The following is an 18,506-nucleotide window of genomic DNA, read 5'->3' on the forward strand; positions in this document are numbered from 1 at the left end:
GAACAAGTTGGGGGCAGGATAGACCTACGAGTTACAGTGAAATGGGAGGAGGAAACAGGGTTACACCTTGGACTATTCCCAGTTAGTAAGAGAAAAGTCTAAGTTAGAGCGACTGCCACCAAATTGCCTTGTGTACCACCAGTAGCATAGCTCTACTGGCATCCTGGGATGTAATGGCAAAACTCCCATTGACTTCAGTGGAGCCAGGATTTCACACGCGGCTGAAAGGGCAAACGCCAAGGCTTGTCCTTGACACTGTTTGTGGATATGACCTTGTGCCCGGGATTCTTTTATGGCACAAGAGAACTCTTTCACACCTGGCCATTATAGATCTGCACAGTGACCTTATGTGCAACCATTTAAGCTTCGTTTTATGGGGTAGCTTGAGTGGCTACATTTCATGCCTCGAGGACAAAATGTGCCACCATCCCCTATTCTTTGTAAGCAAGTTAAACTGCTGTCATTCAGACTGCATCAGCTCTGACAAGCCCCAGGAAGAAAGTCACATCTTTAACAGGAGTGTGCACAGCTGGAACCATTGATTATACTCTCAATGGACTGTAATCACATGCCTAAATCAATCAAGGAAGTCTGGCATTATTTAACTACTATGCTACATTTGACCTTGGGGAGTAGAGCATCTGTCTACAAGATTTCTTTGCTGTCAGTTTTCATTCCAATAGTTTCTATATGCACGGTGATAGCTGGAGGACACTTTGCAACACTAAACTCTCCAATTAAAACATTCTTTGTATGTTATATAAAAAACATAAAAATCCCAATTTTGTTCATGCTACATAGATTAGTTTTTACTGAAATAAGACATACAATAACCATTAGAAATTACATATAACAGTAATGTTACTTCACAAGGTTGCCATCTGACTCCTTAGTACTTCTAGCAACATAAGTGCCCTTTGTCCATATCTGATCTTTATCACTTTACTTCTATGACTGTTTTCTTTTCCTTCAGCCCTTCAACCTATCAGATCTATGGGCAAGACCAGATCCTCATCTGATATCAGTTCAACAGAGCTACGCCAATTTACCCCAGCCGAGGAGCTAGCCTTCTGCCTTCCAGTTTTCTACATCTAGCCCATTTGAGACATGCTCTCAGTTATATGTAACATTAGATTTTCACTGGGGGGAAAAAAACTTAACATAAATTATAAAAACTAAAATAATGCTAGACGTACAGAGAAAATACACCATGGAAAGAGGGAAATTTGAGCCAGTTAGGTTAGATCATACTAACCAACTGAAAACCAATATTCTTCTTTTTCTGCATGGTATATGATGTATATATGGTATCTCTCAAAGGACAACATCCACTCACTCCACTGGACTCTATGTTGCACTTATTCTCAGTATCTGGCCCTTGCTAGAAACAAAAGTGCGAACAATATTCATGAAAAGAATAATGGTATCTTGTTTGTAAACATTTTATATATAATTATGAGCAAATGGCACTTCTATTCTTCATCCATTAGCTTAATAAATTTTACTAATATTCCTACAGATAACAACTGGGTTCCTAATCTAAAAGAAATCTGGCATATGCAGTATGTATGCAGAAAATATCAATTAAAGTGTTTTTGAAATGGCATTTTCAATTAACACTTCAAGTCACTAATTACCACCTGAACCCTTCACAGCAATTCATAAAGTAAATAGCAATTAGAAATGCCATGTATTCATTAAAAATCTACAAACAAAACAAAAATCTCCTTTTTATGACGCTGTCCCAAACTGTTATACACCTGCTTAGGAGGGAATCACAATGACTTATTGAGCAATTTTAGCCTCATTTAGTATGTGTGTGTACACAACACATAGACTGCAGTGGCAGTCATATATTCTGTGCCCAGTATGAGATCTTGAAATGACTCATGACTCCATTGGAAAGAATAACCTGTAGCCCATATTAAATGTACTAATAGCTTTGAATTTACTCAGGATAATAGCACAATTATCCCTTGTCACCACCATGCACTTCTCTCAGAGGTGAGGGGTGCAAGATTAGCATGTTCAATGAGGCACAGTTAAGAACCACATTGCCGGAGTTTGGGAAGGAGCTGGCAAAGGGTGGGAGCCCTGATATCAAAGCACAGATAATAATACGAGCAATAGAAAACATCACACATGGGAACAGGGTGTAGAAGAGAGGACAGATAATTCTGGGAGACTGAGTCCTACCAGGGAAAGGCAGCTTTGAAGACTGAAATTGAGGCAGAACTGAATGGGAACACAGATATGGACACACAGGGAAGGGTAAAAGAAAACTCGATAGTAAAAAGTTCACCATATGAACCTAGCACTGTGCAACATAGAAATATGGAGGGGCGTCTATTTGATTGAAAGGCAACATTACTGGCCTTCCCTGACCTCATCTTAAACTCTCAATTATTATTAATTACTTGTATTTTAGTAGCACCTGCAGGCCTCAAGTAAGAGGAGGCTCCATTGTGCCGGACAGAGTCAGAAAGAGTCCCAGCTCCAATCTAAATAGACAGACAAAGGGTAGGCACAGACAGGGCAAGTGATTTGTCATGATGCAGGTTAATGTCACAGCTTGGAGCCCAAGATTCCCAAATCCCTGGCCTGAGTGCTATCTGATCCACCAACCTGCCCTAATATTCTAGTCAGACCACAAAACGTACAGTACGCCTCACAATGAGATTTTTCTAAAAATGTGTCTTAACTTTTATTTCTGAGACAGTGTGTCAGGTCAATACAGCTGCTGAGATCATCTTCTCCCCACTCCAACCACAAACGATAGTATTGTACCTTGTACTCTTTGTTGGGTACAGCAAATTAATGTACGCACTTGGTATTACCTACAGCAAGATAGGCAATGGGTGTATTTTTGGAAGTTCCCTGATTGCTTGGCTGCCATTTGCATTACAGTTACAGGCACATTGAGGAATCCAGTTGCAACATAGATGCACTCATAACACGGTTTGATTTTGCTTGTGTTGGTGGTACAAAGAATGCTATATCCAGTCACATGAAGAGAACATAATGCAGCCATCAAAACTCATCCAATAAAGTCTTCTTACAATACCATCAGGAATTCCTTTTGCATCTTTAAAAGGATGCTAAAATTAAAGTTACAGTTTGACTAATTATAACTGCTTTGTGGCTTGTTGTTGCCAAGAAGGCCAACGGCATATTGGGCTGTATTAGTAGGAGCACTGCCAGCAGATCGAGGGAAGTGATTATTCCCCTCTATTCGGCACTGGTGAGGCCACACCTGGAGTATTGTGTCCAATTTTGGTCCCCTGACTACAGAAGGAATGTGGACAAATTGGAGAGAGTCCAGCGGAGGGCAACAAAAATGATTAGGGGGCTGGGGCACATGCCTTATGAGGAGAGGCTGAGGGAACTGAGGTTATTTAGTCTGCAGAAGAGAAGAGTGGGGTGGGGGGATTTGATAGCAGCTTTCAACTACCTGAAAGAGGATTCTAAAGAGGATGGAGCTAGACTGTTCTCAGTGGTGGCAGATGACAGAACAAGGAGCAATGGTCTCAAGTTGCAGAGAGAGAGGTCTAGGTTGGATATTAGGAAACACTGTTTCACTAGGAGGGTGCTAGAGCACTGGAATGGGTTACCTAAGGAGCTGGTGGAATCTCCATTGTTAGAGGTTTTTACGGCCCATCTTGACAAAGCCCTGGCTGGGATGATTTAGTTGGTGTTGGTCCTGCTTTGAGCAGGGGATTGGACTAAATGACCTCCTGAGGTCTCTTCCAACCCTAATATTCTATGATTCTATTTTGCTACTGGATGTATCAGAAGCTTGTTCACAAGACTCTGGAAACATTAAGAAATATAAGCCATATACCACTTCACTTCAACTGGAAATACCAGGCAGTTTATTATTACTAATCAGACTTGCTTAATTCTTACTTCAGTGTTAGTCCCTTGCTAGATTGCTGTCAGCTAAGAACCTTCTCAACAATGTAAGGATTTAGGAAAATATAATCTCAGTTATTAATAAATGTTCTAAATTTTCCTTTCCAGATATTTAAATTGCTTCTATTAGCTTTTTCCAAGCTACTGGTTTTCCCTGTGAAATACAAACCTTGACATTATTAAAAGCAATGGTGTCTCAATGCACAGTTGCCCTTCATTCTTCTCTTTCATTTTCCTCTCTTTGGGGAGGCTAGTCTGCCAGGTGACCTCCTACAGTTCCAACTTCTAAAATGTGCTGCCTGGTATAAAATGCATCGTTCAGAAACAGCTGGAAATCAAACTTCAGTCTGAAGTGCAGTGATAGATACAAGCAATGCTCTCAACTTATTTATGTTTCATTATATGGCAGCTGTTGAAAGTATTTGACCAGTGACTAGATAGCAGATAATTTTTGGCTTAGTGGGAGTAGGGTAATTTTAATCTCATGCTGTGTGATCTCTCCACTCTATGACAGTATTTTTCCATAAGAGGTAGACAGCACAATGTGATTTGAACTATATCTGAAGTTCAAGAAAGTATGATCTTTCTGTTAATTCTGTAATTTGTATTATTTTGTATTGGTATAAGAACAGGATTTAGGGATCTCAAATGAGACCGAGGGCCCAATGTTTTAGGCACTGTACCAACATGTTATAAGAGACAGGCTCTCCCCTAAAGAATTCATCATCTAGACAAGAGGTGGGAGAGAAGGAGTATGAGCCTCACTTTAAGGTGGGGACTGAGGCAGACAGAGGTGAAGTGAATTGCCCAAAAGGTGCCGCAGGAGGAGGAAGATCTGGGAATTGGACCTAGATCTCCTGAGTCACAGTCCAGGGCCTTCAACCTAAGAGCATCCTGCCTATTTTAATACAAAAAGGACATTAACCAATGGGGAAGAGGCTGCATAGCCTGAAGTATTGTTAAAATGTAGCTTTGTAAGCACCGTTCAGTACCGTGTCATCACAGAAATAAATGTCATTAACTTCAGGATACATTTCAGTATTTTCAAAGAAGCATTCATATTCTCTAAATAAGTCATAGAAATTTGCCAGTGTGCCTAGTGACAATCACGTATATACAGGATAGCTTTAGCTACACAGAAAATGAGTGAGGATTCAGAGCAATTGGTGGAAGGATAAGGAATTGTGCAGTACTGTACAGCATTATACTGAATGATGCATTCAAGAAGAAAATAATTTCCTTGTTAGGGATAACTTGCAAAACTGCAGAATGCAAGAGGCAGATCTTTTAATGAGAGGGTGTCCCTGTAGCCAGATAAAGGAACCTATAAACATAATCTGGCCCATGATTTAGATGTAGCACTTAGTGACAAATTTAAAAGCTGGAATGTGGATAATCCCAAGAAAGGAGGAAGAAAATGCATCACAGACCCATTAACCTAGAAGAACAAATGAGAGGAGTTTGCCTGTTGTTAATCCTTCTAAGCACTGCTATTTCTTGGTTATGCAGCAGGAGAATCTTAGATTCAAAACAGAAGATGCTGAAATCTTTATATAGATGGCACTGCATACCTTCCACACATGAGCTGTTATAAAAATCCTTGCATATACCAAAAGGAATCTTGGTTGATAATTAGATTCAGAAAAATACACTTAATCAAAGTGACATCCATTATTTCTTCCTACTATAAAATGGGCCTTGTGGCTCTCTGCATTGATTTTCTGGAAATATCTGCTGGCTATTTAACTTGGGCAAAGAACGTGATCCTTAGGGACCTGCTTTCCAGGCCCAGTTCTGATTTTTTTTTTTCTTTTCCCCACTCCCACAGCTGTCAGCTCTGCCCAGTGTAAAACTGACAGAGTTGGGTGTTGGAGGCCAAACACTGGTATAGTCAAGAGTACAAAGATACAGAGGGAAGCTCTTGTGGCATATACTGTATCTATATTTATCAGTTCCACAGATGTGCTTTCTCAGCTGACTTTAATCAGTAAATATCAATTTCACTTTAGAACCAGAAACTTTCATTATAAATTCCTATCTTACATCAACAATGGATTGTTACGCTCAGTCCCTGCTCCTCTCCTCCAGCCCCCCAGCTGGCCATGCTCCTACATACACATGCTTGCAATATCATCTAACAGAGGGTTCCAAGTAAAGTGGAGTCAGAACTTTACCAGGTTGCCAAGTTAGTTAAAAGGCAGCAAAACATAAGCAATGAGCATCCCCCTCCCGATTTCATTTCAACTCCTTTCAGGTTTTGTCCTTTGGGCATTGGCTCAAATATAAATTAGCTCAATAACATTTGTTTTATTGCACAGCTTTATTATATTCTGATTGCTTTGAATGCCTGCATGGCAACAAAGTATCAGTGCGTCATAAACCAGAGGACTTGCCATGCCAGATCAGACCAGGGGTCTGTTTACTCCCGTAACCTGTCTCTGACAGTAGCCAATGTCAAATCCCTCAGAATAAGGTGCAAGTGGGCAATTAGGGCCTGACCCAAAACCTAGTAAGGTCAGTGGAAGGACCTTCATAGAGCAACCTACCCAAAGAGGAAATGTCTTACCTATGCCCATTAGCAGTTGGCTTGTACCCAGAAGCAAGGGGATTGTGTCCCTTCTAAATGAAATTTAATCCTATGTTATGTAATTGTGGATGTCCTAATTATATATATAAATGTCTAGTCCTGGTTTTGAATCCCACTAATCTTTAGGCCACAATGATATCCTGTGGCAATGAGTTCCACAGATTAATTATGAGTCGTGTGAAAAAGCACTTCCTTTTTTCCATTTTAAATTTGTTGCTTTTCATTAAGTATCCCCTTGCCTTGTGCAGGAGGAGAAAGGATACATAGGAGCACTCAATTCTGTATCATTCATTATTTTCTCTACTTCCATAATGTTTCTTCTTATTTATCTTCTGCTTGATTTCTTCCCATCCTCTATCAAGGCATACTAAAATTCTATTTTGCAATTACAGTTTCAACCAGTTTACCTGTTTGAAGGCTTATTGTGTAGAGTTTGCTGCTTCACCCCCACATCTCATTTTAAAAATAGGTACAACAGTTGCTACCCTACAATACGGTAATTGATTTCAATAAGAGTTTGCATATATTTATCATCAGCTCAGTCATTTCATTCTAAAGTTCCTGCAGAATTTTTGGATGCAATCTCTGCTCCTACTGCTCTTTAATTTAAGTTCTTAGTTATTTGCTCTGACACCTTCTCTTCTGGTGCCTCAACCTCATCTTTCTTACCTAAATCCAGTGTAGGTATCTCCCCAACATCCTCTGTGGTGAAGATGGTTTAATAATTCTCCAACCAACAGAAATGCTTTCTAATAAGACAGAAAGCTAATTGCTGGCTTCCTTTCTAAGGCAGGGTATTCATAGCCCTTTCAAGTTGATGCTGCTCCACAGGTGTGCATCATTTTTTGAACACATTAACACTCTGGGGGAGCTTCCAAAAAGGCAGATACTTACAACGCTAATCCTTTTACTTTGCTCTTTTAAATAAATCAGATATTTTATTCCATCGAGAGTTTGCTATTCACACTCCAACTCTAAGACCAGGAATGTGGCCTGCATACATCATTATTTAAATTGTTCACAGTGCCATGGGCTGTTCTCATAGGGACTTTTCATCTGATATAAAACACCACATTCCTGTCAAAATTATATCAAAGCATTTAAAGGCATATATTTGAACTGCTTGGTATTTCTGAGTAAGTATAGGAATGCCAAAAATGTTTTCCCACTTTGCTCTGCTAGTCTAACTCAGCTAAACATTAACCTGGTTTGGCATAGGCTAATTTACTAGTCAAAATTACTCTAGAGAGCTTGATTCATCTGCAAGATACTATGGTCATCAGTCCATCACTGAATTTTCAAAAGTGTTCTCCAATGGTCTAACTGCTGCTGCAGAAGTCAATAAGAGCATTGACTTGACCCTTGGTATGTGAGCATGGATTATTGACATGAGCAAGGATGGCAGGACTGGGCACCATCAAAGAAGTTAAACATTTCCAAATACAGTGTATAGTTTTCAGTACTTCCAGGTTGAGGCAGAAAGCCAAACAACTGGATAGAACAGCACCAAAAGAAGTGAATTAAAAACATCTTGAGAAACAAAGCTAATAGGTTTGCCAAGTTAATACAGAAACATCACTCTCAAGCTAGCGGCTTCATACTAAAACTCAAGTTAACTTCTGAATCCGAGACATCTGTATCCAGACTAAAGCAGAGACTAATGACCAGTGCCAAATGAGAGTAAAGAATAATAATATAATATAGGGAGATATACCTATCTCATAAAACTGGAAGGGACCCTGAAAGGTCATTGAGCTCAGCTCCCTGCCTTCACTAGCAGGACCAAGTACTGATTTTGCCCCAGATCCCTAAGTGGCCCCCTCAAGGATTGAACTCCCAACCCTGGGTTTAGCAGGCCAATACTCAAACCACTGAGCTACCTCTCCCTTAATAGACACAACATCTGCAGTGACTCAAAAATTAAGGTATTTCACATCATTACAATGATTTAAAGCTGGAAAACAGTAGAACTGTAGTGTTCATCCTTATAAAAATCACTGTCATATTTTTGAAATTCACCTATTTTATTATGTGACAGCCTATTTCCAATCAAATTCCCATTTCCCCTGAATAAAGTCATCTTAATGGACACGATACATCTACATCAGTTTTAAGTAGTGACTTCTAAGGGGCTTTGAGTTTCAAAACATTGTAAATCAAGCATTCACTCTTGAAAATTACCAGTTCTTCTTATGTAGCTATTATTTGATGGATATTGTTTTAATTGGTTATTTAAAATATCATTTGGGAATTATATCTATTACACACAGGCACACACCCTTTCCCTTTTTGACCCCCCCCCCAAATTATAGCTTTATATATTTAATCTACAGGTTTGAAAGAAAGCTTAAACACTGTTAGAAAGAGATTTTAATTCCCAACTTCAGACATTAAGTTAATTTTGCTGCCTGACAGTTTCACTTCTTAAGTACTTCAGGTATTTCTAGCGGCATTGTGACGTGAGTGTCTGGCTGCCTTTAAAAAGGTACAGCGAGTTATACAGAACTATTCAAGAGCTAACAACCCAGCAGTGTAAGATTTGCTTCACCGGGACAGGGCTCTCTGTTTAGGCATTCAACTAATTTGTGGGAAACAACCTACAATATTGCAGTTTACTCCCCTGGCATTATAGCTTCTTGATTCTTATTCCATAAATACGTTTCACTGGAAGGCAATTCCTTACTAATTTGTTTTCACTGATATCCTTAAGGAGATCCCTTACACCTTATGTCTTTTCTTCGTTTTGATTTAGCCTTGCAGTGCAGACCTGTTAATCAATCACTGCGAGTGGGGAGGGAAAGGAAGCTTTCAAATAAAATCCAAAAGGCCATGTCCCAAGCCAATCCAAGAAGCAAACAATTTTGCAATATCTCCAGCAGTCCTTTGCAATCGCTCAGTTCACATTAGCATCATCGCTGCAGACAGAGCTTCGGAGTTAAGTGCAGCCAGCACTGTAATCTTAAATGAATACAAACTCTTCAACCCAACCATGGCCTCCAAATCCATACAGCGGGGGATCTCCACCCACAGTGAGCACAGGGAGCTCCCGGAACCTTCGCGCGTCTCCAGTTGGATCCCCCACAGAATCCCACTCTCAGTGGGTCAATGAAAAGAGCAATCTCGCCCCCCCACACTATTTCCCAGCTAATCCCCCTTCCTCTCCAGCCGCGCTGCCAGTCAAGATTCCCTTCAGCACCCTGGAGAGTTCCCTGGGCGCAGCCAGCGCGGGGGCAGCACCTAGGAGAGCCGCCAGCGGGCAGCCAGCACCTCTCCTCCCTCCATCCCCCCACCCCTCCATGCCCTCTGGGCCAGCCCCTCTCCTCCAGCACCCCCAGCCCAATGACCTTTGGCAATGCTCCCTCTGCCCCTCTCTACCCTATGGGCCAGCAACGCGCCAGTCTTACTCCCCCCAGCCCCTGGGGGTTAACGTGCCCTGGCCACCCCATAGCCTCTGTGCCAGCCCCCTGCCTCCCCGCCCCGCGCCCTGGGGGCTGACACCCCCTCCCGCCCCCCGCGCCCTGGGGCTGACATCTCCTGACCCCCGCGCCCTGAGGGCTGACACCCCCTCCCGCCCCCCGGGCCCTCGGGCTGACACCCCCTCCCGCCCCCCGGGCCCTGAGGGCTGACACCCTCCCCTCCGCGCCCTGAGGGCTGACACCTCCCCGCGCCCTGAGGCTGACACCCCGTGATCCCCGCGCCCTGGGGCTGACACCCCTCCCCGCGCCCTGGGGCTGACACCCCCTGACCCCCGCGCCCTGGGGCTGACACCCCCTCCCGCCCCCCGCGCCCTGAGGGCTGACACCCCGTGACCCCCGCGCCCTGGGGCTGACACCCCCGCGCCCTGAGGGCTGACACCTCCTCCCGCCCCCCGCGCCCTGGGGGCTGACACCCCCTCCCGCCCCCGCGCCCTGAGGGCTGACACCCCGTGACCCCCGCGCCCTGGGGCTGACACCCCCCCCCGCGCGCCCTGAGGGCTGACACCTCCTCCCGCCCCCCGCGCCCTGGGGGCTGACACCCCCCTCCTGCCCCCCGCGCCCTGAGGGCTGACACCCCGACCCCCGCGCCCTGGGGCTGACACCTCCTCCCGCCCCCTGGGGCTGACTCCCGCCCCCCGCGCCCTGGGGCTGACACCCCCCTACCTGTCGTCGTTCTGGAAGGCCTGGTCCCCCAGCAGCAGGTCCCGGAACCGGTAGCGGGGCGGCAGGGGCAGCACCTCGGACTCCAGCTCGTTCATCTTCAGGGAGGCGATGTCCAGGATGACCCCGCTTCTGCTGCCGCCGCAGCCCCCGCAGCCGCCCGGCGACGAGAGCCTGCCCGAGAGAAGGGGACGGATGGAGCCGGGCTGGAGCCTCTGCCCTGCCCGCCCGGACCCCTCCCAGTCCCGCAGGGACACTCGCCTGCCCGGCCCCTGCAGCCCGCCTGGCTCGGGAGCCCCGGGAGGAGCCGGGGCAGCAGCGATGTGGGCTCGGACCTGGGGGGGATCTGGGGGCGCAGGCGGTCCCCAGCCCCCAGCTCCGCACGGAACTGGCGGCTGCTGCTCAGGTCTGTGTGGCTATGCCCGGCCCCCATCTCCTCCCCCGGCACGGGCAGCCGGGCAGGGCTGGGGGCGGGGGGAGCTTTGCAAAGACCGGCGGCAAATCCCGGGCAGCGCGCTCCTGTGGGGGGCGGGGGCCCATCGCTGCAGCGTGGGGAGCGGGGCTGCACTTTCCCCGCTGGCGAGGCTGACTCGAGCACACCAGCACCCAACCGGCACGCACGAGTCGGTCCCCTGGCCAGCTGCTGCATGCCCGGGCTAGCAGGATGCGTTCCCCCGCTGCCTAGCACTGCGGGGTGGGAGTTGCCCTGCGGTTCTTCGGAAGCCAGTTAACTGATCAAAAGTTCTGGTTCTGTTTCATGCGCAGTAAAATAGTATTCGGAGGGAATGCGCTGCAGCTAGCGACAGATTACACGGGGAGGGGGGGTGTATCTCGGTGGGTGTGCACAGAAATAGTGTGTGCCTGAGCTCTGTCTTCTACACCAGCGCTCTTCCCCCCACCTCCAAAAAAGTGAGAGAGAAAAATAAACCAGGCTATTTTTTAAACAAACTTTGGGGATAAAATGAGGGAAATTAAACTGCTCTCCACTCAGCAGCGAGCTACTGATTGCATCACATGCCTCTTAACGAGTGTGAGTTGCAGACACTACAAGAATGGTTAAACCAAGCGGAAATTGTTCCCAGATTTTAACAAACCATGTCTATTCTATCATGTCTCTCTCTATATAAAGCGTGTCTAAGCCTATGTGAGGTTGTCCCTTTGAATCAGCTCTCCTGAGGAAGTCACTCTATGCCAGCATCAGAGTAACTCAAGTTTCATAGGCTCTTTAAGGAGGCCTGGAGGAACAGGAGAGGGAGAAGCTGCAATGGCTTTGCAGGGAGTTTATTCCTATCCCTCGCATCCAACATGCAAGTTTAGGGCTCAAAAATGACAAAGGCTGAACGACACCAGCATTGTTACTTAGGTTTATAAGGGCCTGATCCAACACACACAGAAGTTAATAGAGAAACTCCCACTGACTTTGAATCAGGTCCTTAGACCACAACATGCATGACATACAGGAATACAAAAAGAACAAGGAGTCCTTGTGGCACCTTAGAGACTAACACAAGGACTCTGCGTTCTTTTTGCTGACACAGACTAACATGGCTACCACTCTAAAACATATAGGAACACAACAGAACCTCAGAGCATGATTCCAGACTGGCATCTACAACAAGACAGCCAGGATGACTGCAGAAAAACATTCCAAAGGTCCTTCACGCCCTCTCACAATTTTGTTTTACACCAGTCGTAACTCAGAATCCTCTTGCCAGTTGTCTACGTTATAGAACTACTATGTGCTGCAGCTCTTAAGGGTGTAGAGAGCAAGTGGCATACAACATTTCTGCTGAATGCAGCCCAAGAAGCCAATTGAACTCAATCCTCAGCACTTTCGATTGGCATCTTACTCACTACATTTACCACAGTCAGTCCTATCCCTTCACTCTATACCTCTGTAATCAAGGGCTGTCTGACACTTTTTAACCTGCCGCACACACAATGAAAGCCAAAGTCTGCACTGATTTGCACTCCCTTGGGTCTCAGTAGGGAAATATAGGGGTATAAATCAATTCAGAATTTGGCCTTGTATATTGAAATAGGTTCAAGTGAGAAGTTGAGCCAAATTTCACTGAAATCAAGGAGTCCCTCTGGGTTTACCCTGGTGTCAGAGCAGACGTTGTTCCAACTTCTTTGATCTTACAATGTAAGGAGAGATCTAATTATACTTTAATGGCAAAGCCCCAAGCTAAGGCTTTCCTGCAAGAAGAGTTTATCTCTGGTGTTCTGCAAGTTGCTTTTATTAGGCCACATCCTATCTATATTTAATAATTATAGAGTGTAATCCTGGCACCAGTGAGACCAATAGCAAAACTCCCATTGACTTCAGTGGGGCCAGGATTTCACCCATAGAATGGATGCTAAGGGAAATACTAGGGTTATTGAATTTTTCATCTCTACATATGATAGCGTACACATAAAAATAGAGGAGTCAAAGCTCTCTCTTCAGTCGTGGGAGATTACAATTCCACCGGCAGGGCATTTCCTCTCTCAAAGGGTGAAATCTGTTGAACAAGTTCCTGTTTAAAGGAAGATGCCATTCCCTTCCCTAGAGATCATGTAAACTGTTAAGGCTCAAGACCGTACACAGTGCCATGCAGAAAGGGAGCATTCCTCTAATTAATTTCCAATGGGCAAATAAAAGCCCCAGTCCTGCAAATACTTTATGCTCATATGTATTCCCGTTGAGTTCAACTGGAATAGGTGAACTCAGGGAATTACTCACATGTGTAAAGTTATTTATGCGTGCAAGTGGTTGCAGCTCTGAGATGGTGCAGAATTTACTCCTGGGGGAGTTCTGCACCACTGCGCATGTGCAGAATTTGTCCCCTGCAGAAAACTGACTTTCTGACAGGGAAGCAAAGGGAAGACACAAGAGTGGTCATGTGGCCCTCCCCAGCAGTATGTTTTGGGTGCTCAGGGCAACCAGCAGAGAGGTAAATCACTGAGAGGCAGGGGGCAGGACTGGGGAAGACCCGGCTGGTGGCTCCAACCCTGCGCCAGGCTCAGCTGCCAGTCCCGGCTGGGCTGGGCTGGGCAGGACAGAACTTCCTCTTCCACTACACGGCATCTGGGGCCGGGTCAGACCCACCCCGATTTCTCCTCCAGCTGCAGGAAGTTCTGCAAACTCCCCCCCACACACACACACACCCTGCTTCCCCACCCATCACTCCTCAGTTGCAGGGGGAGGGATCCCTGTATAGGGAGATGCTCCCCCATCCACCCAACCCCCATACATCCAGACCCCCTCATACCCAGACCCTCCTGTCAAGCCTCTCCCCAGCACTCAGAACCTGCCCCCCACACTGAGCCCCATTCCCCCTGCACCTGGACCACTCCGACAAGCCCCCTGCACCTGGATCCTCCTCCCACTGAGCCTCACTCCCCCAGATTCTGGACCCCCCACTCAGCCCCCCCATATGCAGACCCCCCTACCAAGTTCTATCCCCCCACACCCAGACCCCCCCCCCCGCTGAGCCCCAACCACCTTCACCTGGACCCCCTGCAGAGTCCTGTTACCACTGCACCCAGATCGCCCCCGGCAAGCTGTGTGCATCTCACCGTTGGAGAGAGTGCTACTAACACAATATAAGAGCTTTCTAGACCCAAGCTGTCAAGGTCCCTTGCATAACATTCCTAAGTATAAGGAATTTATAATGCCGGTCTCTCCAGAAAGTTGGGAATTCCACGATGTTGGGATGTCACAAAATAGTCAAATCGTGTTCCAAGTTCTAGTGAAGTGTAAAATCAAAGTGCCATCGCCAAGCCCAGTTATTGCCTAGTAGTCAAACAGCCGTGGAAAAGAACTTGACATGATTTATTGTGGTTTAATTTCAATCCTTGCTTCCAGAACCCTGTGCAAGTTCAAATTTATGCTGCATGCAGTGTAAGGAGTTATAACAACATCTATTAATGAGACATTGTAATTTTGCTCCGACTCACAGAGTCTGTTTACTCCCCGGCAGTGATAACCTCACACAAAGACTGGGGAGAGAGTGCAGCTTGAGGTCTTGGGCACAGGGAGATGGCTGGACTGAAGCTAATGTGATCAGAGAGAAATTAAGCTGTTTTATTGTAGATCTGGAGCTAGACAGTCAGTCATTTTCCTGTATTTGTAAACAAGGATGATCTTTTGGAGTCTGATTTACGAGGAAGCTGACTGCTGCATCAGCCTTGGTTTTCTTTAATAAAATTTCTCACATGTGGGCTGGCAGAAATCCTGCTCTTCTCTTGCTGTATTTGAACACAGGGTGCACGCAGCAGCTATGCTGCTGACAGCACCATTATCAGGGACTGGAAATGCATGCAAAGGACCACATGCATCCCCTGCAGGACTCCAATGACTTCCTTGGAGCTGAGCCAAGGAGATTCTGACACACAGCATGTTCATCCAATGCATCTGTGGTGCCAATGGGAGCCCTTAAAGTGCTGTCAAAGTAGCATTGAGCTTGTCAGGACCCAATAGTCCAATTTTGTTTGTAGGAAAACTTTTCAGGGCTCAGACTGTTGTTTTAAATGCATTTTAAAAGCCATTGATTCTTTTGGGGGCACAGGGAAGTTTTTTTATCAAGATGTTGCACTGACTGGTAACAAGGGATGAAGGCAAAGGTAGCAAAACAGGAACAAGGAATCCTTGACTCCATCTCAGTCAATCTTTTGCATGCTGTGAACCACATGCAGAGTGATGTGCACTCATGCTCCAAGGCATAAACCAATCACAAGCTGCCTAAGGTCAGGAAGGAACTTTCTCTCTTGATAGACACCATAATTATTTAGTACAGGGCTTCTTGCACTTACCTTTAAGCATCAGGTACCAGCCATCATCAGAGAGAGAACACCACACTATATGGGCTACTGGTCTGATCCATTCTGGCAATTACTATTTTATCGACACAATAAACAGACCCACCTCCTAAAAGGGGCTGACCATCTCCAACTCCACTGATGTCTATCAACATTGCAGGTTGCTCAGCACCTCTCATGCTCCTAAATCCTCAACAGCAATTTAGGGCCTAGGGATCCTGCACAGTGTCAAGTGCCCTCTTCTCACTGCTGTTAAATACATGCACTTTGGGTCCACCTGACAAGATTTCAATTGGGAGCAGAAAGCTCTGAGCACCTCACAGGACTGTCCCCTTCCACAAGAACCAGAGGACAAACAGAACAAAGGATGTTGCTTCCTTCTAATAACACTCTGGACTTGAGTGTAAGGCAGCTGCCTAAATAACCCTCTGCTAGGATCCTGTTTAGTTTGAGAATGTAGAGGAACAATATCAGTGTTGTGTGGGAAACCAATGCCCAGCACTGAGGCTTAACCAGCCTTATCTCACTGGGACAGCATGTGCCATCCTCTAGCCAAGGGAGAGAGGCCCTGCTCCCCCTCCCCTCCACCAGCTTCAGTCCAAGAAGTCTGCGTGCATCTGACAGAAAGTGAGCTCCCAACACCTGATCTCATTACTCCAACCCAGCTCTCCTTGGCAAAAGCAGAACCGCTGTCTTTGGCTTCATTCCATTGTGCACACTGTAAAGCCATGGCACGTTGCAGGGTGTCTGTTGTCACCCTCTAATGGCTGCCTGTAGCCTACAGAGAGACAAGGCTAGTCACTCATGACTGATGGTGGAGCAATAGAGGTGGCCGAGTTTGGATCCAGACGGCTTGGCCTCCATCCCTGCTGATGACAAGCATGTCTGTGTCTGCAGCACAAAGCGCTGTTACAGCTGAATTCGTTGGTTTGGCTGGCAAAGCGGCTATGCTAGGAGCTACCTGCTAGGTGTAATAGGTACATTCATCAGACATCTGTCTAGTGGGATGGGATGTAAGGGGTTCACACCCCCATTCACAAACTGCCCTTCTTGTGTCCTTCCAGGACCCGTGTCCCAGCAGCCGCTGACTCTTCAGGGCAACGTGTCCAGATTCCCCTCAAACGGCAGGAGAATATTCTCTTTTGACTGCCTTTCACCGGCTGCGAGCAGTCCCTGCAGGCTCAGCCCACTGACAGCACAGAACCGCTCTCTCGGCTGTTCACCCGCACTTGGCCCTCTCCTTTCCCCGAGAGCATCTCTTTCACGTTAGGAGGGCGAGGAGAGGTACGATCTCGGGGGTCTCTCTCAAAATGGCCAGACCTGGCTTTAGGACACAGCAGCTGCACCAACTTCTGTCAGAAGCCCAAGACACCCACCCCTCTTTTAATCAAGTGGCCATGGAAGGGTTCATTTGCGGGGCAGAAGGCCGTCTTCCACCTTAGTCTTTTCAGAAGGAAATACTAGGCTGAACCCTGAGGTAGGGCATCCTTTCAAGGCTCTGGTCCCCTTTGGCTGGCCTCTCATCGCCCCTCACAGCCACGGCCTTTCAAGATGGCTTCTCAGACGGCCCACTTGCTATGGCAGCCCTCCCCACACTCTGACACCTCCTGGTGACTGGTTTGCTCTCAATTTCAGCCAACGTGTTCACTAGACAAACTGCCCCTCTGGCTTTTCCCTTCAGTCAGAGAGCAGCCATGTCAGCGGCACCAGAGATCACTCAGGCCATTCTGATCCTGCATAGCACCAGGGCTTCTCCATCACCTTTCACAGAATCATAGAATTTTAGAAGATTAGGGTTGGAAGAGACCTCAGGAGGTCATCTAGTCCAACCCCCTGCTCAAAGCAGGACCAACCCCAACTAAATCATCCCAGCCAGGGCTTTGTCAAGCCAGGCCTTAAAAACCTCTAAGGATGGAGATTCCCCCTTCCGGTCTTTGTTTCCAACTACTTCCATTCAGAAAGGGTGGGTCTTGTGGTCAGTGCACAGGCCTGGGGCTCAGGTGACTCACGTTCAGCCCCAAGCTCTGCCAGTCCATCTGTGTGAGCTTGGGGGAATCACTTCTTCTTCCTGGATCTCAGTTTTCAAAGATGCTGAGCAATGCCAACTCCTCTTGAAGCCACCAGAGCTGCAGATGTTCAGCACCTTGGTACGCTAGGCCAGGTAAGTCTTGGACTTAGCAGAGTGGCTTCTTTCTTGGTCTCTCTTCTCCATTGTCACAGCAGAGGCATCTCTCACTTTCCACATACTCCTCGTTCTCACTTCTTGGTAAGAACAGATCCTCCAGGTGCTGGGCTCACTCAAAAAGTTGTCATCAGCCCTGGCCTCTCTGATGAACAATAAGCTATTCAGGAAACTCTGCCTCCCCGCCTTTAATTTTCTATATGTTTTAAACAATACATACAAATCACCATCATTTCTGGCTTCTCCTCCCACAGCTCTTATGGTTACCTGGTTACAGTTGCTTTTCCCCTTCCTTTTGAGTGACATCCCTGTGGGGGTCTCTCAGTGGCCAAGTGCGTAGGGGAAACACGTTCCTTCCCAATTGTTAGGCTGGATACGAGACAGCCCCCTCCTCCTGTGTAAGTGACACACATTTTCTAAAACCATCAATGCAGGCTCCTTGGCAGTGAATGGAGCAATGAGCAGGCATGCCAGAAGGCAGTGAGGGTGCACCAGCCCAAACAAGAAAGGGTGCAGGGGGGGCAGAGAAGCTTGAGAAAAGCAGCACATGCGCACACACACACACGCACACACAGGCACACAATTCATGAATGGAAAAATCAAGTGTGAAAGCTGGACTAGCCCCTTGGGCGGCCATAGCTTAGCCTCAGCATGTCACCTAGACAGACACTGACCTTGGCAGCTTTATGGGATTGAGATTTCCACAGGGATCCCTGCTCAGTGAATAATTCCTTACAATCATTTTGGGCACAAAGAGGTTTCCTCTGTCACTGTCTTGGTGGGACATGTTCTTCCACCTCCCTTTCAATTGTTCAGAATGAAAACTCCAGTCTCCACTCACACGGAGCTTCTCCTGTAGCTGCCCCACAGCAGGCTGGAGCCTGGA

General features: G+C 46.6%; 1 protein-coding gene across 2 annotated transcripts in view; it reads right to left on the reverse strand.

Moving 5' to 3' along the window:
* The window catches only part of KCNT1 (potassium sodium-activated channel subfamily T member 1), a 165,121-nt gene extending 153,858 nt beyond the window's left edge, over positions 1-11,263 (reverse strand). The window contains exons 1-2 of one of the 2 annotated variants that reach the window (XM_039506903.1): positions 10,971-11,263; positions 10,639-10,809 (exon numbers count right to left, since the gene is read on the reverse strand). In XM_039506903.1, the coding sequence (XP_039362837.1) occupies positions 10,639-10,809; positions 10,971-11,068 (269 nt within the window). In that variant the 5' untranslated portion in view covers positions 11,069-11,263. The remainder of the gene's footprint in view (positions 1-10,638; positions 10,810-10,970) is intronic. The other variant, XM_039506904.1, reaches the window with a different exon arrangement.
* Between the last annotated feature and the right edge of the window lie 7,243 nt (positions 11,264-18,506).

Source organism: Mauremys reevesii, linkage group 19 (genome assembly GCF_016161935.1).
Source record: "Mauremys reevesii isolate NIE-2019 linkage group 19, ASM1616193v1, whole genome shotgun sequence".
NCBI lineage: Eukaryota > Metazoa > Chordata > Testudines > Geoemydidae > Mauremys > Mauremys reevesii.